Source organism: Talpa occidentalis, unplaced genomic scaffold (assembly GCF_014898055.3).
Source record: "Talpa occidentalis isolate TD23 unplaced genomic scaffold, MPIMG_talOcc4v2.1 talOcc4.12, whole genome shotgun sequence".
NCBI classification, from domain to species: Eukaryota; Metazoa; Chordata; class Mammalia; order Eulipotyphla; family Talpidae; genus Talpa; species Talpa occidentalis.
Genome location: NW_023601212.1, coordinates 41592134 through 41618745, shown reverse-complemented (window position 1 = coordinate 41618745; position 26612 = coordinate 41592134). Strand labels below are relative to the sequence as shown.

The 26612-nt window shown below is 55.4% G+C and overlaps 1 protein-coding gene across 4 annotated transcripts in view; it reads left to right on the top strand.

The window, feature by feature from the left end:
- The window catches only part of ADGRL1 (adhesion G protein-coupled receptor L1), a 42485-nt gene extending 20907 nt beyond the window's left edge, over positions 1-21578 (top strand). For 2 of the 4 annotated variants that reach the window (XM_054693323.1, XM_037505995.2), the window contains exons 4-23: positions 762-871; positions 7838-8638; positions 9280-9594; positions 10315-10418; positions 10714-10899; positions 11112-11150; positions 11302-11485; positions 11681-11803; positions 12314-12528; positions 12780-12950; positions 13388-13597; positions 13679-13899; positions 14028-14094; positions 14373-14464; positions 15023-15191; positions 16511-16639; positions 16812-16908; positions 16998-17126; positions 17306-17323; positions 17779-18977. In XM_054693323.1, coding sequence (XP_054549298.1) covers positions 762-871; positions 7838-8638; positions 9280-9594; positions 10315-10418; positions 10714-10899; positions 11112-11150; positions 11302-11485; positions 11681-11803; positions 12314-12528; positions 12780-12950; positions 13388-13597; positions 13679-13899; positions 14028-14094; positions 14373-14464; positions 15023-15191; positions 16511-16639; positions 16812-16908; positions 16998-17126; positions 17306-17323; positions 17779-18521 — 4123 coding nt within the window. In that variant the 3' untranslated portion in view covers positions 18522-18977. Of the gene's footprint in view, positions 1-761; positions 872-7837; positions 8639-9279; positions 9595-10314; positions 10419-10713; positions 10900-11111; positions 11151-11301; positions 11486-11680; positions 11804-12313; positions 12529-12779; positions 12951-13387; positions 13598-13678; positions 13900-14027; positions 14095-14372; positions 14465-15022; positions 15192-16510; positions 16640-16811; positions 16909-16997; positions 17127-17305; positions 17324-17778; positions 19082-20957 lie in introns of those variants that run through there. The other 2 variants (XM_054693325.1, XM_054693324.1) reach the window with 2 other exon arrangements.
- The last annotated feature ends 5034 nt before the right edge of the window (positions 21579-26612 follow it).

Genomic DNA, 26612 nt, shown 5'->3' with positions numbered 1-26612 from the left:
GAGACAGATAAAGGACCCCCTTCTGCCCCATGCTTGTTGGGAAGTCCCTCAACCACTTCTTACATGCCCATGGTCTAGTCACTGTCCTTTCTGGTCAAGAGCTGGCCCATGCCAGGAACAGAGCCCCTGACAGACAGCAGAGAATCATCTTCTTGTTAAGTAGACCTCCGATTACATAGAAGCCAGCCTCCTGAGGAGTTGGCGGGGGATTCGGGGGAATTCCCTATGGGGAACTGAAATTGCTTCACCATGAGGTGAAAGCTCTGTTCCCACCTGGCTGTGGATCCTCACGGCAGTGCTGTCCAAAGGGCAGGATGTATCCATGGGACACCCTGAGTTGGACACAGACGGAACGGACAGTGTGGGCATTTCATTAATAGCATGTGTGCCTCCCATGAGTGGATTCGCATATCTTCCTCTTTGAACAAAGAAGGGGTCTTACAATTAATTTCAGAAAAACAGCAAGGATGTAAAGGTACCGCCGGTTCATTCAAATAAGGTAAAGGTGATGAAGGGTGGCAAGGGAAGCACTGTTTATGGGGCCTATGTCCTAGACCTAAGCTTGCTGCTGTACTGGGGCTGAGCACAGAAGATCCCTGTCTGGTGGGAAAGAGAAAATGGACAGGAAACAGAAAATAACACCCATGAAATGCCCCCTGGCCCTTCCAATTTGGGACTGTCCATTCCTCTCCTGACCCTGGAGGCCACCCCCGCCCCATTCTAGGCCTATCTTTTCCCAGCTTCCTGTCTCTCCTCTGCAGGTGTAACAACCGCACCCAGTGCGTGGTGGTGGCCGGATCCGATGCCTTTCCTGACCCCTGTCCTGGGACCTACAAGTACCTGGAGGTGCAGTACGACTGTGTCCCCTACAGTGAGTCATCTTGTTCCTCGTGCAGATGCGGGCCCTTCCCCCTCCCAGATGTGAGGAGGAGACACCTTGAACCCACCCCCCATGCACACACTCACAGGCCCACAGGGCAATAGCCTGGGCTACTCCCTTCCTCACATTCTCTTCTCCCTGACACCTTTGTCCACACTCCACCCCACCTCACCCCCAACCCTTACAGACTGTTCCCTTCTACAGGGTACCTTTCCCAACTCTTGTTACCTGGCCTTCTCACCCTGCTTCTTCACATGCCCCTGGCTCCTTTACACTTTCAAGACCACACTCTTATCCTCTCCCTAGACCTTGACTCTACTGTCCACTAATCCCTCTACCTTCATCCTCTTCTGATACCCTTTTTCTCCCTGACTGCCCCCTTACATGCTTGCTCTTCTTTCTCACTCTTCCTGCCTTTTCTCTCAACTTCCTTTCCTTTCCCTTGTCTCCTCACCCTTCACATGCCCCCATGCCTGTCCCCTCTCAGCCCTGGAAAGTGGATTCCATATCCATAGAGAGGCTGGCCACTCTCTGAGACTTGGTGGCAGATCTGGTGTGTAGGACTAGAGGCACATCCCACAGATTCATACTCCCTGACTCGTTTGCCTGTTACCATAATAGCATTTCCTATATGCAAAGGAAGTGCCACCATCTTGAACTGGAGGTGGCCCCAGGAAGTCAGAGGAAGATGATTTGGGGAGCCAGGTGCCCAACTTTCTTGCATCTGGCCAAGGTCTCTCCTCCTCAATACCCTTCCCTTAATATCACCCTTCTTCTCTAACTTCACTTTCCCCTCCCTTCTCCCCATCATCCATTTCCATATCCCTGGCCCCCAGCTTCATCTAGCCAACCAGAGGTAGGGCCTCTGGGAAGAGGTGGGAGGAGGCAGGGCCACCGGGGTGTTTGAATGTGGGGAGGCAGGGGTGGGGGAGCAGGAGGCCCTGTGAATCTCCCTCCTCTCCCCTTCCACCCCAACCTTCCCCTCCCTGCCCCACAACCTTTGATTTCTCCTTGCAGGTGGTGACTTCGCTAGGAAATGGATTGCTTATGTACTTCTATAACTTTCTTCTTTTACTCCTCCCCCTTTCCTTTCAGCCACCTAAGGAGGCTCCAGCCACTGCCTGAGGGGAACACCCAAATGATCCTTGAAGCCTCCCCCACAGCACTGGGGACACTGCCCACTCCCGCCGCTGGGGCAGCAGGGAAGGAGGGCGGGAGCATGGCAGCATAGCACAACGGGAAAATCAGACTGGGTTCCAGGCTCAGCCCGGGCTCTTGAATTTTCTGGCTCTGAAAGTTGAGCACAGGACTTCGTTTCTCAGACTACTATAGAAGGAGGCAAGAGTCAAGGAGCTCATGTGTGCAAAGCCCCTGGCCCAGGGTCAGCCACAGAGCCTGCCCTCAGTGGCAGGGTACTGGTGTGCACTCCACAGGGCAGAGGCATCATCTTCACCCCCCAGCGCCCAGCCCCAAGGCTGGTTCAAGATGTGCTCAGTAATGGTACAAGGCCCTTCCAGGCTACCTCAGCTGGTATCTTCGTCCGTGACAGGGGAGGGAGTCAAACACCTTCCCTGGGATGCTGCCAGGAGTAGAGAGAATGTGGGTAAGCTTCTTGTGTGATGGAAATGGTGCCCCTCTTTGCTAGTGATGTGGCCTTGGCCATGTTGCTTCACTGAGCCCCATCTGTAGACAGGGTTCTGGAAAAGCTGCCCTCAGAGTGCCTAGCAGGGTTTCATACACTTGTGCCATTGCTTTGTTGTGACTACTCTTAGTGATCCTTAGCAATGAGGCAGGCTCTGAGATAAGGGGCAGGGGGAAAATCCCCTGGGCCAAGTGGAATCCAAAGCAAGTGGATACCAGGCAGGTAAAACAGCAGGAAAAACATCAGAATGCCCAGGAAAGAGAGTGGCTTCAAGATCTCCTGTAGCTCAGCCCCCAGAGTGTGGGCTGGGGGGATGACCCACAGAGTCCAAAGGGCTTTGGGCATGGAGGGCAGGTCAGCCCAAGGAGTGGGTGATCCCCAGTCTGATGGGAGAGAGCTAGCCTGAGCCCTGTGGGAGGCATGATACACACTCTCTCTCTCTCTCTCTCTCTCTCTCTCTGGTGAATGTGGGGGGTACAGCAGGCCATTTGTTCCCTGGACAGGCAGAGCAGGGGGCAGAACCAGCTTCTGATTCTAAAGAAGAGGGCTGTTTTACAAAGGTGATGGAAGTGAGACCAGAGGACAGGGAGGCCGGGCACATACTTGTCCCCCAAATGTCACTGAGCACCTCCTGTGTGCCAGGCCCTGGATGAGGCACTGGGAAGGAGCCATACACTGCCCCTGTGGAACCCCCTGCTTCGGCTTCCAGTGAAGTGCAGGAAAGGGAGCCCTGGGGAGAGGTTCCTTGAGGGACAAGGAACAGAGCCTGGGGCCTGGAAGGAGGGGGGCCTGGGCAGCCATCTTACCTGGGCCTCAAAGGCTGGGGTGACCCCAGTGCTGGTGCAGGCGTGTCAGGGGTGGGTGCAGGGATCACCATGGGAAAGAAGCAGTAGGGGTGTGGAACCCCACACACTGGACAGGCCCAACTAATGCTGGATTTGCCTTGCAGCTGAGCACAGTCTAACCGCGCCTCCTTCCTCCCCCAGGTGCCACCGGTGGGCAGTGGAGCTCCCAGCTCCTGGGTCCCAGGGGGGTGATACATAGAGAAACTGAGCCTCAGGCCTGCCCCAGGGGAGCGTATATGTGCCCCCACCCACTGTCCCACCCTGTCTGTGACGTCCACCCACCCCAGCCTCTTACCCCACTGCCTCTGTTTCCCCCTCCCTGGCTCTCTGAGGCCCTGAGGGGTGTGCCTGTCCCCTCTCCACCATTCGGTGTCCCACTCTGCTACCCTCTCTTTGTGTTGGCTTTTTCTGGGTTGGGAGGCTTGGGAGGTACTCAGCTGGACTTGGGGAAGGCCAGCACAGGAAGGGAAGGAGTTCAGCCCCTGCTCTTGACTCTGGGTACCCAGGCCACGGGAGGTACTGAACCCCCTCTCTTGTAGTCCCTGGTTCTAGCATGAGGGCAGCAGGGCTGGAGGGATCTGAGTGGTGCCTCCATCTCCCACTCCCCCCCTCGTGCCCCACCCCCAACCAGAGCCCCACCCCCAGCTGGGGGTTCCCCTTCCTGGGCCCCCACAGCACTGAGGGAGGCCCGTCCCATTGGAGGGCTTGATCCACCTGCCTGCCTGTACCCCCCACCCCATGTCTCTCTAAGTCTCTGTCCTCCAGTGTCTCCCCCTCCCTGTGACTGTCTTCCCTGACACCCTGTCGCCCCCACCCTACCCCAGAGGAAGGGACTTGGGGGTGGGGGCTGAGCTAATACTATCTTTCGGGGTTGGGGAAACAGGAGTGAGGAAGGAAAGCAAAAAGGGGCATGTTGGCAGAAAAGAAACGAAAGCAATTTAATCTCTTTTTTTTCTCTTTTTTTCTTGCACATTTTTTTTTCAATTTGTTTTCTCTCTCTCTTCCGATGCTTAAAGTAGAAGTGGAGCAGAAAGGTAAACGGACTGTTACCAATGCTAACCCCTAACTCACACCTTGTTCTACCTGTACCATACTTATGTGACCCACCCTCCCCTCTCAGCCCCTTCTTCTCCCCCCCAACTTGGTCCAGTCGATATGATATCTCCCACCCCGGGTGTCCTCCTGGTGGGGTCAGCCCTGGTGCTGCCATGGCCACTCCACCTGCAGACACCCGAGGAAGCTCTTCTCTGAGCGCGGGCAGGACCTCTCTCTCTCTCTGCCCCCCCCACCCTGTCTCTCTCTGTCTCTCCTTGTCTCCCCTTCCTAGTCCCTGGCCCTTGCGGGTGACCTGGCCTTCTCTCACACTTCTTTTGCCTCCTTCAGGAAAAGTGTGTAAGCATCTGGGGTGGGTGGGGAGGGAGGGACCCCTTCCCTGGCTCCTGACTAGGGGGTTGGGGGTGAGCCTGGTGAGACATCTCTCTCCTCTCTTCTTCCTCCCCCAACTTTTGTAACAAGTATCTGGTTTGGGGGGAGGTGGAATGGAGGGGGACACCTTTGTTTTCCTTTTGGGGAGCAGATTCCACCTCTCTTGGGCTCCTGGTTCTTTCTGGTTTGGCGTTTCCAAGACCCAGAGCTGTTTGGAGCACAGAGCATCAGTTCCCCTGCCCTGACCCCCATTCTTGACCAGCTGGGGGGGCCAGCCAGGGAGGGAGGGGTGAAAGCTGTCCCCCAGCCTTGGGAAGGCAGCCTGCCAAACTGGATTCAGGGGCTGGGGGTGGGCCTCATGGTGTGGGGAGCGAGGGGTGGGGGAGCATTTTTCTCTGGTCTGAAACACTTGCGAAGCTGCAGTCAGGGTTTCTTCTGGGCTGTCGTGGTTAGAGACCAGGGAGTGGGTGTGGGGAGGTCTAGGCTGGGTCTGGGGTTTTCCTGGAGCACCGTAATTTCTTAACTATTAACTCCACAGTGGGTGGAACTGGCTTGTGGGAACAGAGGTTTACAGCCACAGGGCTTCTGGGTGGAATGTTGGGGATGGTTACTTCCTCCCCGAAAGTTTCAGAAAAATGACAGCTCAGAGACTTGACAGCAGGGGGCAGGGCTGCGTGAGTCAGCCTTTCTAGAAGGCTTCTACCTTGAAATTACGGTGGTCTTTGGAGCATCCCCTTTAAGGGAGGTGGGTTAGGGTCCCTCCAAGCTGCTCCCCTCCTTCTGCCCCACCTCCATCTCAGAGAGGCCTGGGTAGTAGCACCCCGACACTCTTTCCCTCTTGTTTCTGGAGTCTCCCGCCCAGCACCACTCTTCTTGCAGGCCGCTGGTGGTTTGGATTCTGCAGTCCTGGATCTTTTTCTTCAGGTGGGGGAGGGGGTGAGGGGAGGGGGACAGAGGAAGAGGAAGTATTGGAAACTTGGTGCTAGAGAGGGGTCCTTGGTGTCAAAAGCCTCAGGTAGACCCTTCCTCATCTTTGCCCCCTTGCCCCCGGGTCCACACCTGACCAGTCCAGGCTCTGAGCCTCCCACCCCTTCCCTCCTCTGCACACAAACACTCCAGACACTCTGCTCCAAGGCTACAGAGCTAGCAGGGGCCACTTGGGGAGAGGGCAGACACAGGAGGTCAGGTGTGTTGGATAGGAGGCATAGGCCAACCCCTTAGGGCATGGGGGATTGGGAGATAGACAGTCCAAGCCAAGATTGGGTCCCACCCTCCTTTGTACCCAGGCCCTCCTTCTCTAGAACAGCTCCTGACTGCTTTGTGCCTGGGGTCCCTTGGACCAAGCTGTCTGTGATGCTGTGAAGGAGAAACTGGTACCCCTCCTCCACCTAACCTGCTGAAGAGTGAGGCTAGAAGTGGGCATGAGGGGTGGATCCTGACTAAGCCCCTCTTGGCACTAGGGCTGCCCCCTAAACCTGTGCCAGGTCCCAGCCTTCCCCCACTCCCCAGGGGCCAGCTTCTTTGGTGACAAGACAAACGGGAGCAGAGAATTCACTGCAAACCCTCCCCCTGGCCTGTAATGGGTATTGCTAGCTGGGAGGTGAGAGGGAGGCTCCAGCCCTCCGGGATGGACGGGCGGAGGGGCATCTGGACATCAGCAATCTGGGAGGAGGCAGGAACCCTGGCCATACTGACCAGGAGAATCCAGACCCCCACCAGGTCAGGAGGGGGCGGCTAGGAGTAGGTGGCATTGGGATGTGACGGGGCAAGGGTGGGCAGGCCAGCGGTGGCCAATGAGATGCAGTTGAGGTTTTCCTCCTTTTCAGGGAATGGGGGGGTGGGGCGGGGCCCCCCACCTTTCTGACATCAGCGCTGCCTTGGTCCCTCCTCCCGAGCCGGGGATGGTTGCAGGTAAATCGGGGTCCGGGGCAGGGGAGGTGGGGGGGCCTGGCTGGGGCGGGCTGGGTCTTTATCCTAGCACCCGGTTCCCTCCCTTGCCCCCTCTCTGAGCTGGACCTGGGACTGCTCCCCGAGGGACCCTCAGTCGGGCCGGGCCTTGGAGTGAATTCTCTGCTCACCCCCTCTCTCCTTCGCCAGCACTAACCCTTTCTTCCCAGGTGGTCTCCAGTGTGCCTCCCTCGGAGCCAGGACCTTGCTGAGGCCCCCCCCCCACCTTGTCTCTCTTCCCTCCACGCAGCTCTCCTTACCCTCCCCCATTCTCCTGGGCGTCCCCTCCCTCCCCATGACCTCACCCCCCACCCCTGTGCACCAGTGTCAGTCTGCTGCTGAACAAACCCCGAGAGACCCTGCCGGCTGGGAGCAGGGCTAGGCGCCCTCAGAGAGGGGCTGGATTTTTTCAAAAGCCCTTCCTCCTCCTAGGCGGATACCAGTTGTGTGGGTATTGGAGGGGGCTACGATACAGGTTGCATCGGGAACCTAGGGTGCCTTCCCCCACCCTGGAGTAGGGGGTACACCTGACATCCACAGTGGTGCCTGAAACATCACTCTACCTTGCAGTTTTTGCAGGAGGAAGAAAGTGGAGTTAAAATTTTTATGTGTGTGTCCTGGTGTGGTTGGTGAAGGATGGGACCCTCAACCCTAGCTCTTCCGTAGGGGGGTACAGATGATGGTGAAGGGTGGGGTGCTGAGTCCCTGGAACCTCCAAGCTGCCAGCCACTGCAGCGTGGAAAGATTTCCGCCCCCTTTACAGCACAGGGAACTATCTGGGAGGGCTCTCGCCAACCCCCTTACCCCAGCCTGTGGGGTCTCAAGCAGCCAGGAAAGGAAAAAGGGGCACCATCTATCCCTCACTAACCCTGCTCTTGCTGGCCTCCAGGGTTGACATTTCCAGGGAGAGGGGCAGCTGGGTGGGGCCTGGGTCCCAGCCTGGAAACCCCCTTCCCATCACCAGCCCTACCAAGCAACCGTGACTGCAGCAGCAGGAGGGGACGACCTGGCTCCCCCCAGCCGCGTGACCAACTTGCCTCTCTCTCCCCCACTCCCCCTCCCCTCGCTCCCACTCCTCCTCCCACCGCCCCCATCCAGTCTTCGTGTGCCCAGGGACCCTGCAGAAGGTGCTGGAGCCCACCTCGACGCATGAGTCAGAGCACCAGTCTGGGGCGTGGTGCAAGGACCCGCTGCAGGCGGGCGACCGAATCTACGTCATGCCCTGGATCCCCTACCGCACCGACACGCTGACCGAGTACGCCTCCTGGGAGGACTATGTGGCCGCGCGCCACACCACCACCTACCGCCTGCCCAACCGCGTGGACGGCACGGGCTTCGTGGTCTACGACGGGGCCGTCTTCTACAACAAGGAGCGCACGCGCAACATTGTCAAGTACGACCTGCGCACGCGCATCAAGAGCGGGGAGACGGTCATCAACACCGCCAACTACCACGACACCTCCCCGTACCGCTGGGGCGGCAAGACAGACATTGACCTGGCGGTGGACGAGAACGGGCTGTGGGTGATCTACGCCACGGAGGGCAACAACGGGCGGCTGGTGGTGAGCCAGCTGAATCCCTACACGCTGCGTTTCGAGGGCACCTGGGAGACCGGGTACGACAAGCGCTCGGCGTCCAACGCGTTCATGGTGTGCGGCGTCCTCTACGTGCTGCGGTCTGTGTACGTGGACGACGACAGCGAGGCCGCCGGCAACCGCGTGGACTACGCCTTCAACACCAACGCCAACCGCGAGGAGCCGGTCAGCCTGGCTTTCCCGAACCCCTACCAGTTCGTCTCCTCCGTCGACTACAACCCCCGCGACAACCAGCTCTATGTCTGGAACAACTATTTCGTGGTGCGCTACAGCCTGGAGTTCGGGCCTCCCGACCCCAGCGCCGGTGAGGAGGGCACGTGAGCGCTCTGCTCCCCGGCCCAGGGCCCAGGGTGGGGGGCATGCTCTGTAAGCTCTGGGGGATCTGCAGTTGGGGTTCACGTGGTACTTAACGCACTGTGGAAAGCATCGCCGTTGTTAAGGCTTCTGCAACCAATGAGAAGGACTGTTATTCTTTGCTTTACAGATGAGGAAACTGGGTGGGGGCTTAACTCACTTGAGGATTTGGGCTCTTAACTACCAGGCTGCACAGCCTCGCCCAGCGGCTGTGCACTTTTGGTCGTGAAGCTCTTGGTGGTTTTACCTTCTCAGCTGCCCACACTGGCTCTGAGCAAACCCAGGGCTCCAGGAAGCCCAAATCTCATCCACCCTCATTTGCAAGAGAGGGACATGGGGGAAGGTACATGGCCAGAAGACTGAGCAGGGCAAGCATGGAATAAGGGCAGGCAGTGACTGTGTTCAGCGATTCTGACAGTTCCTTCCTGGCCTGTCTAACACATAGTTCAGGCCTCAGGTGTGCTTTGGACTGACCTATGTATGTAAGGGACCTCAGTGGACAGATGTTAGAGGACATTTCCCTGACCCAGTGGAGATTAGGTGTCTTTCTGCTATAGTAGGCAAGGGTGTCATATTGCCTCTATCTTCCAGGCCCAGCCACATCCCCGCCTGTCAGTACGACTACTACCGCTAGGCCCACACCCCTCACCAGCACGGCCTCACCTGCAGCTACCACCCCACTCCGTCGAGCACCCCTCACTACGCACCCCGTGGGTGCCATCAACCAGCTGGGACCTGACCTGCCACTAGCCACAGCCCCAGCCCCCAGCACCCGGCGGCCCCCAGCCCCCAATCTGCACGTGTCCCCAGAGCTCTTCTGTGAACCTCGCGAAGTACGGCGGGTCCAGTGGCCCGCCACTCAGCAGGGCATGCTGGTGGAGAGACCCTGCCCCAAGGGGACTCGAGGTGAGTGTAGGGGCGATGGTGGCCTTCACTGCAGTGGTTTGGGGGGCAACCATTCCTGGTCTGACCAGGGGAGGGATGGGAGACATGCTTGGGTGCACTTCATCTCCATCTCTCCTGCCAGAGTGGGCTCCATGGAGGCAGGCGTCACACCTGGCATCTGCCACTCTTCCCAGAGCCCAGTACAGCTCCCAGGGCAAAATGGCAGCTCATTCAGCACCCTGTCCCTCCCTGTAGTACCGAGCACCTGCTCTGAGCAGAGTTAGAGGCATACCCTACGGGGACGCCCCTGGGAAATGACTTGGGTCCTGAATTCAGTATGAAACAAATCAGCCTTGGAAGCAGCCCATGGCAGAACAGAGCATCTGAAGTGCTGAGGGGGATGGGGATTGGGCTCATGTACTCCAGGGACCTCAGGGGAGGGTAAGAAGAAACTTCTTGGAGAGGACTTCCAAGATTGGCTTTGCTGGGAGGTTCACTTTCTAGTAGCAAAGCCTGAGGGGAGGCAAGAGGGTGAACTTAGGGAAATGAGGGTGGCTTATGTCACCTCAAAGTGACACCACTCTTGCTTGTCTGGCCCGCTTCATGTCTGTTCTTTCATGTTCCCCACATCCCTCTCCTCACCCACTGTCCCCCTCTCTGGCATCTTCTCCCCCTGCTTTGGCTCACCCACTTCTCCTTCCTGTGGCCCTCTTCTCTGTTCCTGTCCGTCTGTCCCTGCAGGAATTGCTTCTTTCCAGTGTCTACCAGCCCTGGGGCTCTGGAACCCCCGGGGCCCTGACCTCAGCAACTGCACCTCCCCCTGGGTCAACCAGGTGGCCCAGAAGGTACCAGCAGCCGCCACCCCCAAGACAGGCACATTTGCTTGAGCACCGGGCCCCAGGCAGACACAGACCATGGTGGGGCAGGTCCGGGATACTGGACCACTGGTGGCCTACATAACTGTAGTGGGCCAGGTCCCTCCCTGCCCTACAGAGGGAGCAGGGACAGAGGGAGGGAGAGGGCAGACAGGGAGAATGGGTAGTGAAGAGAGGGCCTAACAGCCCAGCATGTGTAAAAAGGGACCATGGGGGAAACAAAATAGTCCTGACAGAGCCGGGGCCCCACTCCAACCTCATGCAGATTAAGAGCGGGGAGAACGCAGCCAACATCGCCAGCGAGCTGGCTCGCCACACCCGCGGCTCTATCTACGCCGGTGACGTGTCCTCTTCCGTGAAGCTGATGGAACAGCTGCTGGACATCCTGGATGCCCAGCTACAGGCCTTGCGGCCCATCGAGCGAGAGTCAGCTGGCAAGAACTATAACAAGGTGGCCCTGGCTGTTACAGAACCTATGCTGGGTGGCGGGGGGTGTGCTCCCTCCTTCCTAAGTAGTCCTGAGGATTGGGGAATCCCTTAGGAACAGCTCTTGCTAATGGCCCAGCCCAAGTTACAGGAGATGCCAAAGAGCAAATTCTCGGGGGTTCAAACATGAGTGTTGGGTTAGGAGAGTAGGCTGATCACTTCTGTCTCTTTCCCCAGATGCATAAGCGGGAGAGAACTTGCAAGGACTACATCAAGGTGAGGCCCAGCAGGGCTCCTCCCGTGGGGGTTAGAACAGCCCTGGCCACTCCTGGGCAACCCCCAGGCAGAAAGGAGAAAATTCAATATCCAACCTAAGGAACTGGAAGATTTGGGGGTGGGAAGACTCATAGTGCCCCACCCCTTGTAGGCTGTGGTAGAAACAGTGGACAACCTGCTGCGGCCAGAAGCACTCGAGTCTTGGAAAGACATGAATGCTACAGAGCAGGTACACACAGCCACCATGCTCCTGGACGTCTTGGAGGAGGGTGCCTTCCTGCTGGCTGACAATGTCCGGGAGCCTGCCCGCTTCCTGGCTGCCAAACAGAACGTGGGTGAGTATCAGCATAATGCTGGGCAAGCTTGGGCACAAATTTGGAACCATGGGACCCACCAAGCCCAGAAACCCCAGGGGAGGTATCACTTCAGCTTTTGACCTTGGGGCTATGGCTGCAGGGCTTTATTCTGTTAAGCTTCTGAATGGGGACAGACCCCAGCCACATATTTTCTACTGTCTCCTGTCCCCACAGTCCTGGAAGTCACAGTCCTGAACACAGAGGGTCAAGTGCAGGAGCTGGTGTTCCCCCAGGAGTACCCAAGTGAGAACTCCATCCAGCTCTCCGCCAATACCATCAAACAGAACAGCCGGAACGGTCAGTGCCCAGCCCTGCCCCAGCACCTCCACCCCACTTACATAGAATATTGGTTCTTGAATTGAGTTGAAGAAATCGAGGAAAGGTTGGAATCAGTAGAAACACATAGAGATGACTTCCACTCAGGCTGGGGACATTTCAGGGGATTTGTGGGTTCTCCTGAAGTCCTACAGAGCCTAGAACACTGCCATTTATGGGGCACGCTCTCATGCAGATCCTGGTTGATCTCCCAGCTCAGGGAGAATCATCCCATTTGAGTTCACTAAGGCTCAGAAAGTTTAGGGATTTGCTTAGAGTCACACAGCAAGTGAGAGGTATCTGCGGACCCAGTAACTGTGTCTTGGCCCACTTCAGTGCCATTTGGAATCCCAGTAACTGAGCAGGGAGTCCCATGGAAGTATTCCCTAAACCTCCCCACTGGCGTGGCCTAGCTTCAGGGGCCAGGGTGACCATTATGGTTGGCAGTGCGTTGGCTGAGGGCTGACATACACCGCTGCCTGCCCTCCCCAGGGGTGGTCAAAGTTGTCTTCATCCTCTACAACAACCTGGGCCTCTTCCTGTCAACCGAGAATGCCACGGTGAAGCTGGCAGGTGAAGTGGGCGCAGGTGGCCCTGGGGGTGCCTCGCTGGTGGTGAACTCACAGGTCATCGCTGCATCCATTAACAAAGAGTCCAGCCGAGTCTTCCTCATGGACCCTGTCATCTTCACTGTGGCCCATCTGGAGGTGAGTCATGGTTTCCCTTTCCTTCCAGCATCCTGTATCCCTCCACTGTGTGCAAGTACCCCAAGATAAGGTCCCTCAGCCACCTCAGCCTCCACTTCAGTAGCTTGGACCATTTATTCCCAGAGAGCTCAGATTGTTACCTGAAGTCCAGGGCACTTCTCATGCCTGCTGATACCCCATGTGGGCTGTAGTTGGGTACAGGGCCTGGAATGGGACTCCCCAGATCTAAACCCCTGCCCACCATACAACAGGTCAAGAACCACTTCAATGCCAACTGCTCCTTCTGGAACTACTCAGAGCGTTCTATGCTGGGCTACTGGTCAACGCAGGGTTGCCGCCTGGTGGAGTCCAACAAGACACATACCACATGTGCCTGCAGCCACCTCACCAACTTTGCCGTGCTCATGGCTCACCGTGAGATCGTAAGCTGGCTGGCACTCCGCTCCTCCTGGCGGGCCGCTTGCTGGCCCAGCTTTGCATGGCATCATAGAGAGTGCTGCATGGGCAGTGCCAGGGAAAGCCAGCTCGTGGGCGCAGGGGACCACCAGTCTTGCCAGGGGCATGAGGCCACGAGTCTGGTTCTCTCTGGTCACTTCCCCGCCTTCTCCTAAGGCACTCAGGAGAACCAAGCTGGTGTTACCTTTGTCATCACTCCACAAGCCTTCCAGAGCATGAGGAAGTGAGCGTGCCGCCTGCAGTGGGGTGGGGTCTGGCAGGTTCACTGAGGGGCAGAAAGCCAGTGGACACACTGCCTGCAGCCTGGCCAGCAGCTGGCAGCTAGAACCTGGCTGAGTCCAAGGTGAGCCTGGCAACAGGCAAGGCTAGAAGTGCTGAGTGCCCCCTCACCCCTGTCCCCCAGTACCAGGGTCGTATGAACGAACTACTACTGTCGGTCATCACCTGGGTGGGCATCGTGATCTCTCTGGTCTGCTTGGCCATCTGCATCTCCACCTTCTGCTTCCTGCGGGGCTTGCAGACCGACCGCAACACCATCCACAAGAACCTGTGCATCAACCTCTTTTTGGCAGAGCTACTCTTCCTGGTTGGGATAGACAAGACTCAGTATGAGGTGGGACGAGGCACGGTGTAGGGTGGTGGGAGGAAAGGTCACGCCTGGGGCAGCCCCTCACCTCTGCCATCCCCCCACCAGATTGCCTGCCCCATCTTTGCCGGCTTGCTGCACTACTTCTTCCTGGCCGCTTTCTCCTGGCTGTGCCTGGAGGGTGTTCACCTCTACCTGCTGCTGGTGGAGGTGTTCGAGAGCGAATACTCCCGCACCAAATACTACTACCTGGGCGGCTACTGCTTCCCAGCCCTGGTGGTGGGCATCGCTGCTGCCATCGACTACCGCAGCTATGGCACAGAGAAGGCGTGAGTGGCTCCCTCTCCTCCTCCTGCCTCCCCGCAGTAGCCCAGGCCTGGACCCTCAGGACACTGGGCTCCTGGGGACCGAAGGAAGGGCCCTGCCTCTCTCTACCCTGGCCTCATTTCCTTTACAGCTGCTGGCTCAGGGTGGACAATTATTTCATCTGGAGCTTCATTGGGCCGGTCTCCTTTGTTATTGTGGTAAGTTAGGTGGTACCTCCAGTATTGTGTCTCGGTCCTTCATATAGGCTGACCTTGATCCCAAGCCATTGAAAGCCATTCTAACTGAGCAGCCAGTTCAGAAGATGAGAACAGAGAGGGTCTGTGACCCGCAGCACGCAGGTCCTTGCAGCCAGGAGCTGTGATGTCAGACCATGGGCTCTGGAGGCTCACCAGATAAAGCCCAAAGGAGGGGTGGCCTCACAGCTCTTGCTGGGAGCCAGTGGACCTGGCCAAGCCCCTGCCTGTCCCTCCCCCAGGTGAACCTGGTGTTTCTCATGGTGACTCTGCACAAGATGATCCGGAGCTCATCCGTGCTCAAGCCTGACTCCAGTCGCCTGGACAACATTAAGTGAGCACCGCCCTCCCTGCACCTCTGCTTCTAATGCCCGCCCCCCCCCCCCCACACACACACACACAGACACAGTGGCTGGCCTCTTCCATGGTTTCCTAAAATGCTATGCTCTCACCTCTGGTGTCACACAGTGTGATTATAAGGACACAGGCTGTTTTATTGTGTTCATTATGCAGCCACTTACCAAGTATTAGAAAACAATAGCTTAGGGCAAGGCAATTCAAAATTTAAAAGGGTGAGTCCATTTCCAGGGTATCTTAAAGAGAAAAAGACAGAAAAATACCGTTTAAGGGCTCTGGAAATACATGAAAGATGAAGCTGAGGGGAATGACTGTTTGCAAATACCCTGACCCTGATCTCTGCCTGCCCTCAGGCCCAGGCTGGGTTAAAGTGTCACTGACCGGCCTCGTCCCCCTCAGCCTACTCACCTCAGGTGGGTCTTTTGCCAACAGCATCTAGGCCCGCCTGACCCAAAGAGGGACATGCAGCAAGGCTTTGGGGAGGTTGTCTCCATTGACGGGGACCTGGATGTCCCTTCTCCCTTCTCCTCCCCAGGTCCTGGGCCCTGGGGGCCATTGCGCTGCTCTTCCTGTTGGGCCTCACCTGGGCTTTCGGCCTTCTCTTCATCAACAAGGAGTCAGTGGTCATGGCCTATCTCTTCACCACCTTCAACGCCTTCCAGGGAGTCTTCATCTTTGTTTTTCACTGCGCCTTACAGAAGAAGGTGAGATCAGGAAGGGACCCAGGGGCCAGCTTTCTGCAGTGGAACCTATGTCTGCTGTGAGAAGACCACAGACTTGGGGTTGGGGGGATGAGCCAGGGGTGAAGAGGATTCTGGAAAAGAGCAAGATTCTGTGTCCTGGAGAAATAAGAAAGCAGGCAGATTTGGGGGGGTTGGGAGAGCACAAGGCAGGGTCATGTGGCAATGTGGGGCACAAAGCAGGTATGTGGTAGGGAGATGACTGTGGGGACCTCCCAGACTGCAAGTCTCCTACTTCAATAGTGCTGGGATAAACTTGTGATGGAAAGTTTACTTTTAAAATCTGAATCATAAAAACACATGATGGAGCTGACAAAAGCAGAGGAGTGTAGAGAAGGGCATCCAGACACTAGTCTCCAGCCTAAAGCCAGGGAAACTGAGCCAAAAGAGTCCGAATACTGTCCTGGAGGCAGGCAGCAGAGAGGGGTGGAGCTGTGGGGGGCGGGGAGGGGTTTCCCAGCAGGCTACTGCTGGACTGGGCCGGGACCATGAGGTGGGTGGGGTTAATGTGGAGGATGAAAGGTCAGCCATCATGAGAGTCCTGGCTGCAGGGTTGACTCTGTCCCTGCTCCACACAAAAATGACTAATCGCCCCATCACCATCACCCCTACATGGCCCCCATGACAGTCAAAGCTAGTGCCCTGCACAGCCTCCACCTCATAGTGACAGTGACATCCTCTTAGGAACCCTGAGCTCCAACCTGGGCCCGTTCCCTGCCCTCCCCACCCCAGCTGTGCTCTCCACTGTGCTTCAGGACACCTTGACATAGGCTCTTCTCAGAGCATGTCCCTTCTCCTCCTAGATAGCTGCAAGGCCTGCTGCCTCATTTCTTTCCACTCTGCCAAAATGTCCCCCTCATTGTGAGACTTCCCCTGATGAATTTAAATCCCAAGCCACCCCCCACCCAGCCATAGTTCTCTCTGAAGCACCTGCTCTGTCAGGCACACTGCATGATGTGTTGATGTTTGCACTCACCTTAGCTCTCTGTCTGCTGAATACCAGCTCTAAGCAGTAGGACTTCGTGTCTGATTCATCATGCACTATCGCCAGGGTCAGGATTAGACCAGGCACCAAGAATTTGCTCAGTAAAGATAATGCGTGAATGAACGAATGAATGAATGAGAAACTGTTGGTGGAAGTGGAGAAAGGAGTGTGGCCTGAGCCACAATGATCCTGGCTGGCTGGCTGTTGGGGAACAGAAGACAAAAAGAGGTTTCTGAGGCCCTGGGAAGCTGGGGCTTTGGACTCCCGAGGCCGCTGCCAGCCATATGTCCTCCCTTAGGTGCACAAGGAGTACAGCAAGTGCCTGCGTCACTCCTACTGCTGCATCCGCTCCCCACCTGGGGGTGCTCACGGCTCACTCAAGACCTCAGCCATGCGGAGTAACACCCGCTACTACACAGGGACCCAGGTATCCGGGCTAGGGCCGGGGTACCAGACAGGGCTCCCTGAGACTGGGTGTTGGATCTGAGAGCCCGAGAGGCCCTGGTCCTGGCCCTGGCACTCATTATAGGAGTGCTCTCAAATAGACCCTGGAGGGTGGGCAGCCCAGGGGCCCCCTCATGACTGGGCTGTGTCCCCAGAGCCGAATCCGGAGGATGTGGAATGACACCGTGAGGAAACAGACGGAATCCTCCTTCATGGCGGGTGACATCAACAGCACTCCTACCTTGAACCGAGGTGAGAGGCATCCCTTCCCCTAGCTCCAGTCCCCCCCAAGATCCTGGGGTCTATGTCTCAGGGTTCTTGACCTCTCGACTCCTGGGCAGGTACCATGGGGAACCACCTGCTGACCAACCCCGTGCTGCAGCCCCGTGGGGGCACCAGCCCCTACAATACCCTCATCGCCGAGTCAGTAGGCTTTAATCCCTCCTCACCCCCTGTCTTCAACTCCCCAGGTAAGAGCACTTTGGGTTCCAAAGAAGGGCAACTGCCCAGGTTGAGGAACATGGGCCTTCCTGGGGCATCCAGTGGGTCTCTCCTGGGGCACCCTTGTGTCTTCTGAATTGGAACCTGGACTCATTGTTCCAAGCCCACTCTCACCTTTTCTCTTTTCCTTTCTGGCTGGCACCTACAGGGAGCTACCGGGAACCCAGTAAGTGTGACTCTTTCCTGGTAACATTTCCAAGGCCAGAGGGGATCATGATGGTGGCCTCCTCAGATGGCCTCACTTGGGGAGGAGAACTTGGAGCACCCCTGACACATGCGTAGTCTCTGGCTTGGCAACTGGCTGGATGGTGTTGCCTTTGGGCCTTTGGGTATTGGGATGAGGGTCAGCACAGGAGATAGCCAACCCCCGCCCCCCACAGTCATCTTCCACACTATGCTGAGGGTCTCAGCCCCCAGCAGGGAGGGGACCCTGGGGGATCTAGTCCCCACCCCTGCTTCCACCACTTTGCTGCTGGGCTGGTATCTTCACTGCCCATGAGGAGGAGAGTGAACAGGAGACCCCAGTCGCCAGGGGCAGGGGTGAGCCCAGAGAAAACCAGATGAAGCAGGCGCCCCTTCCCGCAGCCCGGCCCTCCTCCTGAGCAGCCCTCTGCCCTGCAGAGCACCCCTTGGGAGGCCGGGAAGCCTGCGGTATGGACACGCTACCCCTCAACGGCAACTTCAACAACAGTTACTCCTTGCGAAGTGGGGATTTCCCTCCAGGGGATGGGGCCCCCGAACCACCCCGAGGCCGGAACCTGGCCGATGCGGCAGCCTTCGAGAAGATGATCATCTCAGAGCTGGTGCACAACAACCTGCGGGGTGGCGGCAGCGGGGCCAAGGGCCCTCCACCACCCGAGCCCCCCGTGCCACCAGTGCCAGGGGGCAGTGGCGAGGAAGAGGCAGGTGGGCCTGGTAGTGCTGACCGGGCAGAGATCGAACTTCTCTACAAGGCCCTGGAAGAGCCACTGCTGCTGCCTCGGGCCCAGTCGGTGCTGTACCAGAGCGATCTGGACGAGTCAGAGAGCTGCACTGCGGAGGATGGGGCCACCAGCCGACCTCTCTCCTCCCCTCCAGGCCGGGACTCCCTCTACGCCAGTGGGGCTAACCTGCGGGACTCGCCCTCCTACCCGGACAGCAGCCCCGAGGGGCCCAGCGAGGCCCTGCCCCCACCCCCACCTGCACCCCCAGGCCCCCCTGAAATCTACTACACCTCTCGCCCACCGGCCCTGGTGGCCAGGAACCCCCTGCAGGGCTACTACCAGGTGCGGCGGCCCAGCCATGAGGGCTACCTGGCAGCCCCAGGCCTCGAGGGGCCGGGGCCCGATGGGGATGGGCAGATGCAACTGGTCACCAGTCTCTGAGGGACCTCAAGGACCAGGGGCTGGGGACCCGGGCCAGGGAGGGGACCCTGGGTGGGGCTCTGGTTGGGAGGTGGAGACTGATGGAGGCAGTGACTGATGGGCCACTCTCTCCAGGCACCCCTCAGCCCTGGGCCCTCCAGGTCCTTCAGGCTCTGCCTCAGGGGTCTGAGGTGCAGGGTTCACAGACAGGGTTTCCCATCAGCTGCACCAGCTCTATTTGGGGGAAGTACTGTGAGGAGGGGCCCAGAGGGCCTGGGAAGGTGAAGAAGGAGAAATTGGAATTGTGTGGCTCACTTTTGACTTCCTTCAGTCCCCGCTCTTCATGGCCCCCCTGAAATGAGGGAAACAAGGGCTTGAGTTTCCCTGGGCCAAGGGCCCTGCTGGAGAGAACCAATCAGCTGTTCCTCTTTCTACAGCCAGAAATGCTACAGCTGCAGGAGGGAGCAAAGGGGGCAGAAGGACAGTCTACAGGTTGCTCCTGCGCTGCAGTTCCCTGCTCCTTGGAAACTAGGGCCTTGGCCTGGGAGAAAACCCCAGGGCCAGAGGAATGGGTGATGTGGCTGGTGATTTAAAATGGAACTTTCTTGAAGCTCCTTCCCTCTGCTCTTGGTCCCTGCCTCCCTAGCAAGCCTCCCCTCAGCCCTCAGTGCACCCAATGACCCCCTCCCTTGGGGTGACTCCTGATGAAGCACAACTCCCCAAAGGGTCCCCAGCCCACAGGGGTGGCCATATTTGGGCAGTGCCCGGTCCTGTGGGCTCGGCTATCTGGGGAGCAGATTTTGGGTCTGGATCTCCCTGGGGAGTGGGTCCTGGGCTGGGATCTTTCCCTAGGGGGCCCTCTTATCCCTTTCTCTCCTCCTCCCCCATTGCTGTAAATATTTCAACAAAATGGAAAAGAAAAAAAAGACAAAAAAAATCTCATCACTTGAAGCCACCGGGAGCCTGCGGCCTGGCCAGCCCGGACTTTCTCCGGAGCAAAGCAGCGTCGCTGGGCCCTGGCAGCCAGGACTTCTCTGTGTACATGTGCATCCCCAGCCGGGGTGGGCAGGCCGCCAGAGCAGCTTTTTACAATCCAGAGACAGAAAAAATCTAGACGCAACAGCGAAACAAAGAACCCGTTTCCTTCCCGGCACAGTTTCTGTGGCCTCCTTCCCACCCGCCCCGCCTGCCCCCCATCCTCAGCCCTCCTGGGGCGTGTACCTCACTGCCTGCCCCAGGACTGCCTGGGCCTGATTCCTTCCTCCTCCCCACTGGTCCCAGGGAGGCGCCCTCACACCCAAAGATGCTTTTGCCAAGATGGCTGTGCTATCCCTCTGAGTTCCTGCTTCCTGTGCGTTGCTTCTGGGACTCTGGGCAGGGGGAGAAGGGGCTGATTTCCCACCTAAGAGAGGTTGATGGGAGAAGGAAAGTAGGAAAGCACTGGGGCACTGAGGTCAGCAGGGTGTGATGGTGGTGACTGAGGAGGGAGGGCTGAGAGGGGCAAGGTTGTCTTTTCTCTCTGGAGGGCAGTGCAGATGAGAAATCAGCTTTCCTGCCCTTCACCTGCCGGCTGCCAGGGTCTGCATTCAGGACATCCTTGTTCTGGGGGCTCGACCCCAAACTCATAGGCCCTAAAAGTTTCAGGCTTGGGACGTCTCTTAGTACCTCTCCTGAACCCTCCTCTTCCAGCCTACCACCTTGGTCTTCCCACCCCCCTCCAAACTCTGGGGGCTAGTATAGTCCTATTGCCACATTAACCAAGCCCCATCATTACCATTTCCCTAGGGGTGACCCTTCACCTCTGCTCTGACCCCTCCCTGTCTCTTTTGCCCCTCCCTGTTTTCTCACAAGTGCCATGAGTTTTAAAACATCTTCGGGTCTCAGCCTGCTGCTGCCATGAACTTCTTTGGGTTAAGGGGGAGGGGCTCTAGGGAGGAACTGGGGGAAAGGAACAGGTAGGTGACTGGAGGGACCCTTTTTGCTGCTAGAAAACCCCACCCTTAAGGGGAGCTGGGGCTGGCTTGTCCCTATCAGGGGAGAAGGGGTCAGACCAAAGATCTAGGTTTGTCCAGTGTAGGGGCGCAGGTGGGAGAAGGTAAGGGTTGGGCTCTATATGGTAGGAAGGCTTAACCTTTCTTCAGAAAACCATGAGTGAGGTCTAGAAGGGAGAAGTAAAAATGGGAACAGTCTTGGCTCTGAGAGGAGGGGAGACAGCTCCTTGGCTTTCCTGGGCCAGGGGCCTCCATTGGGAGGGGTGACAGAGACCTAAGAGGAGCTGCAGGAGAGCATAAATGGAGGGGCCGGCCCTGCCCCTGCCCGGGTATCAGCCCAGCTAGATCAAGGCTCCCTCTGACACCAGCCAGAAGGGCTGGAAATGCCAGATGGGAGGAAGGGAGTTGCCAGGAGACTGGAAACATCCCACTTCCTCTCCTCAGCCCAGTCCTTTTATCTCTCCAGACTTGACAATCGAGGGGAGAGAGTGTGCAAGAGGTCCCTTGGTTTCCATTCCAGCCTGAATCACCAAGGTGGATTCCAAGACCTCAAGAGTTGGTGGCAGGAGCCCCTGGTAGGGCTGGACACCACTGCAATCCAGTGCGAGCCACCCCTGGAGCCCAGGTGTCCCCCACCCCAACCAGACCTGGTGCCTTGACTCTCCCACCCCAGCGGGGACAGTATAGAAAAGGAAGGGTCTTGGTTTCCTCTCCTACCCCCTTCCTTGAGCTCCTGAATTCATTTGCTTTTGTGTTCTTTTTCTCTGGGTTTTCTGTTTTGTTTTTTTCTTTTAGTTTCCCTTGCCTTGCCTTTCTCTGTCTCCACTTCTTTCCGTGTCTTTCTCTCCGTCTCCGTGTACCTCTTCTCTTGCCCTCAATTTCTCTGTCCATTCAGGCCTCCTCCCACACCTCACACCCCCAGTTCCTCCTTGGTCTCTTTTTCGATATGCCAAACCAATTTTGGGTCGAGTGCATTTAACGAGAACAAAACAAAAGGCTCATAACAACAAGAACGTTTCAGAAAAAAACAAAAAGTTTAAAAAAATTGTTGAGTCAAAAATCAATAAAGAAATTAAGATTTCTTGGACTGACAAGAGTGGTGTGAGTCATTTTTCTCTGTGTTCTCATAATCCCTCTAGGATGGAGGTTATCAGAGCTCCTATTACAGACAGGAAAACTGAGGCTTACAGCGCCTGGATGCACAACTAAATCCCTCTGGCCAGGTCTGAAAATCCTTTCTCTGTCAAACTCTGAAGGCTGGGTTCGAGCAGAGCACTGGAATTTTACACCGTGCCCCTCTGATTCCAACTGCCTTTCTTACACTGCCACGTGCTGCTGGAATGGTGCATTTTTTTTAAAAGATTTATCGATTGATTGATTTATACATATATGCACACAAGCACTGGGTATAGTCAGAAGCGTGGGAGGGTGAGAGAATTCACCAGAGCCAGAGCAGGGAGCAGAGCAGGCAGAAGGACCGAAGCACACTGCTGAGGGGAGCAGCGGGTGGCAGGAGAGGTCTGCGCGCCATGTGGGATTCTCTTCCAGTGGCCGGGGAGCAGCCGGGGATCGAACCGGCGCCGCAGAGGCCACGGGCAGCTTCACAACCCAGCGCTCAACCGCTGCGCCACTGGGGAGGCCCTGGAATGGTGCATTTTTTAACCTGACAACATCATGGGATTATATTGTGTAGTTTATGTTTTCAAATATAACTGCCAGTGCTCCAAGAAAAACGACTGTTCTTCAAACCCGTCTGCCTTCCACGCCTACATTCACAGGCCACACCCTAGAGTCTCCTCCAGCCTCCTCAGCCTTTACTTTCAGTGTGGCTGCTTCCTTCTCATCAGACTCTCAAGTTTGATGAGCCCAGAGATAGCCTTCCACCCTTTCTCTGCCTGCACTCACTCACTGGAAGATTTGTCCCAGCTCATGGTTTTAAATACTATCCATACATTGATGACTCGCCAACATGGAGCTGTAGATTTATATACCTCTGTAGATCTGCCCCCTATAGCTCCCCTGCATGAGATCTCAAGCTTAACCTATCCTAAAACCCACTTCCTGACCTGTCCTCCCAGCTCCTCCTACAGTTTCCTCACCTGAATTAATGGCAAGGTCATCTCAAGACTCAAAGCCTTAGCTGCCCTGAAACTCCATCTTTATTTAATACCCCACATCTGGGCCTTCTTGGTGGTGCAAGGGGTTAAGACGCAACCTATGAAGCAATCCACAGCCACTGCAGCATGAGTTCGATCCCCGGCCTAGGAGCAACCCACATGGCGCAGCAGACCTCTCCTATCTCGCACGCTGCTCCCCTCAGCAGTGTATTTCAGTCAGTCTGCCTGTTCTTCTCCCCACTCTGTCTCTGGTGAATCCTCTCACCATCCACACCTCTGGCCTGTACCCCAGTTCTTGTATGAATCAATCAATCAATCAATAAATACCCCACATCAAACCAATAGTAAATACAATGGTGGGTTTCACTTCAAAATACTGCATCTAGAATTGACCAGGTCTTACCAACCTGGTTCAAGTCAGCACTGTCACCAGGACTATGTAACAGTACCCCAGGAATTCCCAGATCCCCCTTCAGGTTTTTCTCATGGGAGAAACCAGAGTGATCTTACCTACTCTACTCAAAACTCTCTAATGGCTTCCTGTCTCATCCAGACACAAAAAGCCAAGGTCAACACAACAGCCTACAAGATCCTATGGCATCGGACCTTATCCCCATGGCTCCCCTCTTTCCCTCCACGCTAGCCACACTGGGTTCCTCACTAGCCACCAATATGCAGGTACCCTTCTGCCAGCCACAGGGCCTCTGCACTGGCTGTTCCACAAGGTTCACCTATTCACCCGGAGGGCTTATGAAAATCAGAGATTCCCTGCAGGTCTCTCCCACACGACTCCATCTTAAATGCAGGTGGCCACTCCTGAACTCCCTAGCCCCTTCTTACTTTCTTTACTCCCACCTAACAAAGTTTCTTCTTTTTTTTTTTTTTAAGATTTATTTATTTATTTATACAAGAACCAGGGTACAGACCAGATGCGCAGGAGGGTGAGAGGATTCACCAGACACAGAGCGGGGAACAGAACAGGCAGATTGACTGAAATACACTGCTGAGGGGAGCAGCGGGCGTGACAGGAGAGTTCTGCCGCGCTATGTGGGACCCTCGCCAGCAGGCAGGGATCGAACTGGCGCTGCAGAGGCTGCCTACAGCTTCACAGCGCTGCGCTCAACTGCCTGCACCACCAGGGGAGGCCCTAACAAAATTTCTTCTTGCTGACTATCTGCCTCACCCACTATAAGGAGATACAGAATGTTTTTTCACTGCAGTCCCCCAGCACCTAGCATGGTTTGTGGCACACAGTAGGTGAATAGTAAATAATTACTAAAGGACAGGAAGCTGAGTGACAAGTTCGCCAAGAGTGAACCTAAGATGATAATTCAAAATCATGGGAGTTGTGAATCGGTCACTCCCTCAGGTGATCTCTTTCTGTGTGACACTAAGACTGTAATTCAGCATAACTCTGGAACCTAAGTTCAACATTTTAGCTGGTGTCCAGACCAAGAGGAGGCAATCTTCCTGCGCTGGAGGAGAAATTGACTATTGGGCTAACCGAGGAATGCTCTGTGAGCAAGTTTAGAGGGCTAAAGGTTGTTAAATTTAATTCCAGATGGCCCTCTGTCTTACAATTTTTCATCTTTACAATGATATGGAAGCAGTATGCATTCAGGAAAAACCATACTTCAAACATGGACTCCTTCTCCTTCCCTGGACTTGAAATGCCACACCGCCTCTCCTGGTGATTCCAGGCAGAGGCAGCAAGCACAGCCCCACGCAGCCCTATGACCACAAGAGTTAACAACCACAGTACAATGTCTTTGACCAGCTATTCTTAAGCCCCAGGGAAGAGAGAGAAATTGATGACCGATAGCTTTAGCATCCCCATCATTCAGTAATTAATTTTAGTTTAGTGCTTCAAACCTTCAGGCCCAGTGTGCTTCCAGCTATGCATATTCATGTGAGACCCCAGACAGCAGCTTTTCACTCTCAGTACAGCGTTCAGTAAATTATATGAGCTATTCAACACTCTAGTATAAAATAGGCTGTGTTAGATGATTTTGCCCAACTAAAGACTAATGAGTTCTGAGAACCTTTAAGGTAGACTAGGCTAAGATATGCTATGCGGTAGGTTAGTTGCCCTATTTTCAAATTACTCTGGGTTTACTGAGACATGACTCCATCCTAAGTTGAAGAAGAGCCGTATACAGTCGCAAACAGACCACATATACACTGTGGTCCCCACAGGCTGCTATCATCTAGTCTAGGTGTGTAGTAGGTGATTTAGGTTTGTGTAATTAAGCTCTATGATGTTTGCACAACAAACTTGTCCAATGACACCTTTCTCAATATATCCTTGTCATTAAGCTATACATGCTGTGTATGATTTTGACCTCATGATAGATTTTAAAATCAAGTCCCAGCAAAAAATGAGATTCAGCAACAGGGCCAGTTCTTCTGCCTCTGTGTCCTTTACCCTCCTACAATGGTACACATCTGCTCCACTCTGTATATACAGTCTAAATCTGTGATACCTGACAACCTGCAACCCTTGGAGGGTAGATAGTGGCCCCTGTACATACTTGGGGTGACCATTTGCACAAGTCCAGTTACAATATTTGTACTGAGATGTACCACTTCAAAGCTCATTCCTACATTTCATCTGATTTAATCATCACAAGGTATATGTTATCATGCATATTTATCAGATAAGGAAACTAAACTAGAGTGATGGGCTCACTTATTCAAATAAGCCTACTAAGCAGTTTAAAATGCCCACACCCTATATATGCTTTACATGAGCTGTCCAAATTAATCTGTTCAACAACCCAGTGGGACAGGTATTACTTAGCTCCATTTTACAATTGCAGAAGCTGAAGACCAAAAAGGTTAGAGAATATTCATTCAGCTGTTAAGTGGAGCTGGCCCAGGCCTCCACCATGGTCCTCAGATCCCAGGGGGTACTTCTAGGACTGTGTAAATCAGCTGCAGTTGCCCACTCCCTATGACTGCCACCAACCCCACTCTTAACGCAATAGAGGCTGACAGTTGGCCTCCTGTATCAGAAGAGATGCCCACTAACTATGCCAGCCCTGAGGGTCCCTTTCATAGCCAGTATTGGGACTGTCCAGAGTAGGCCCATGTGACTCAAGCCAGAGAAAAGGTCTTTATGCAAAGCAATGGAGGATTTGAGGTATCAACTTCTTCTCTTTTCATATTTCCAAAGGATGGAAAATAGGGGGCAAGAAGGAGGAACTCTACCTTCCAGGAGGCTTCAGAAAGCCTCCTATCACACGTGAACTCTTGGGAAGGCTTGGGGGACAAGGCTAAGTGTAGTACCCCATTCCTTAAACATCCACAGTTTTACTCTTCTCCTCCTTTACCCTTTCAAATATCACAAATATCAGAGCCTCCCTGGTGGTACAAAGGGGTAAGTCCCAGCGCTATGAAGCTATCGGCAGCCACTGAAGCATGAGTTCGATCCCCAGCCAGGGAGCAACCCACATGGCGCAGCCATGTCCTGCCTTACCCACTGCTCCCCTCAGCAGTGTATTTCAGCAGCTCTGCCTGTTCTGTTCCCCACTCTGTCTCTGGTGAATCCTCTCACCCCCCGCACCTCTGGCCTGTACCCCAGTTCTTGTATGCCTAAATAAATCTTCAAAAAAAGAAATTTTTGAAAATCTTTGAAATCTTTGAAAAAAGAAGAAAGAACAAAGTGGGTTACCTTACCAAGATGCTACTGTGTGGTAGTAGAAAAATGGTGTGGTGTTGGTACGGGAAGAGACGAACAGGGCAATGCAAGAGACCTGTGACTGAGACTTGCTCTCCACAGAGCATACACATCACCACGGGGAAGATACATCCATCCAGAGGATTTCAAAGTTTTTGGTCTTGGAATCCCATTTACCCTCTTCAAAATTAATGAGGATGGGGATGAGGCATGGCTAGGCAGAGTGCAGAAGATATTCAGGGTAGTGAAATTACTCTGTATAATACTGTAATGATGGCTATGTGTCATAAATTTGTCCAAACCCATGCACCGCACCAAGAGTGAA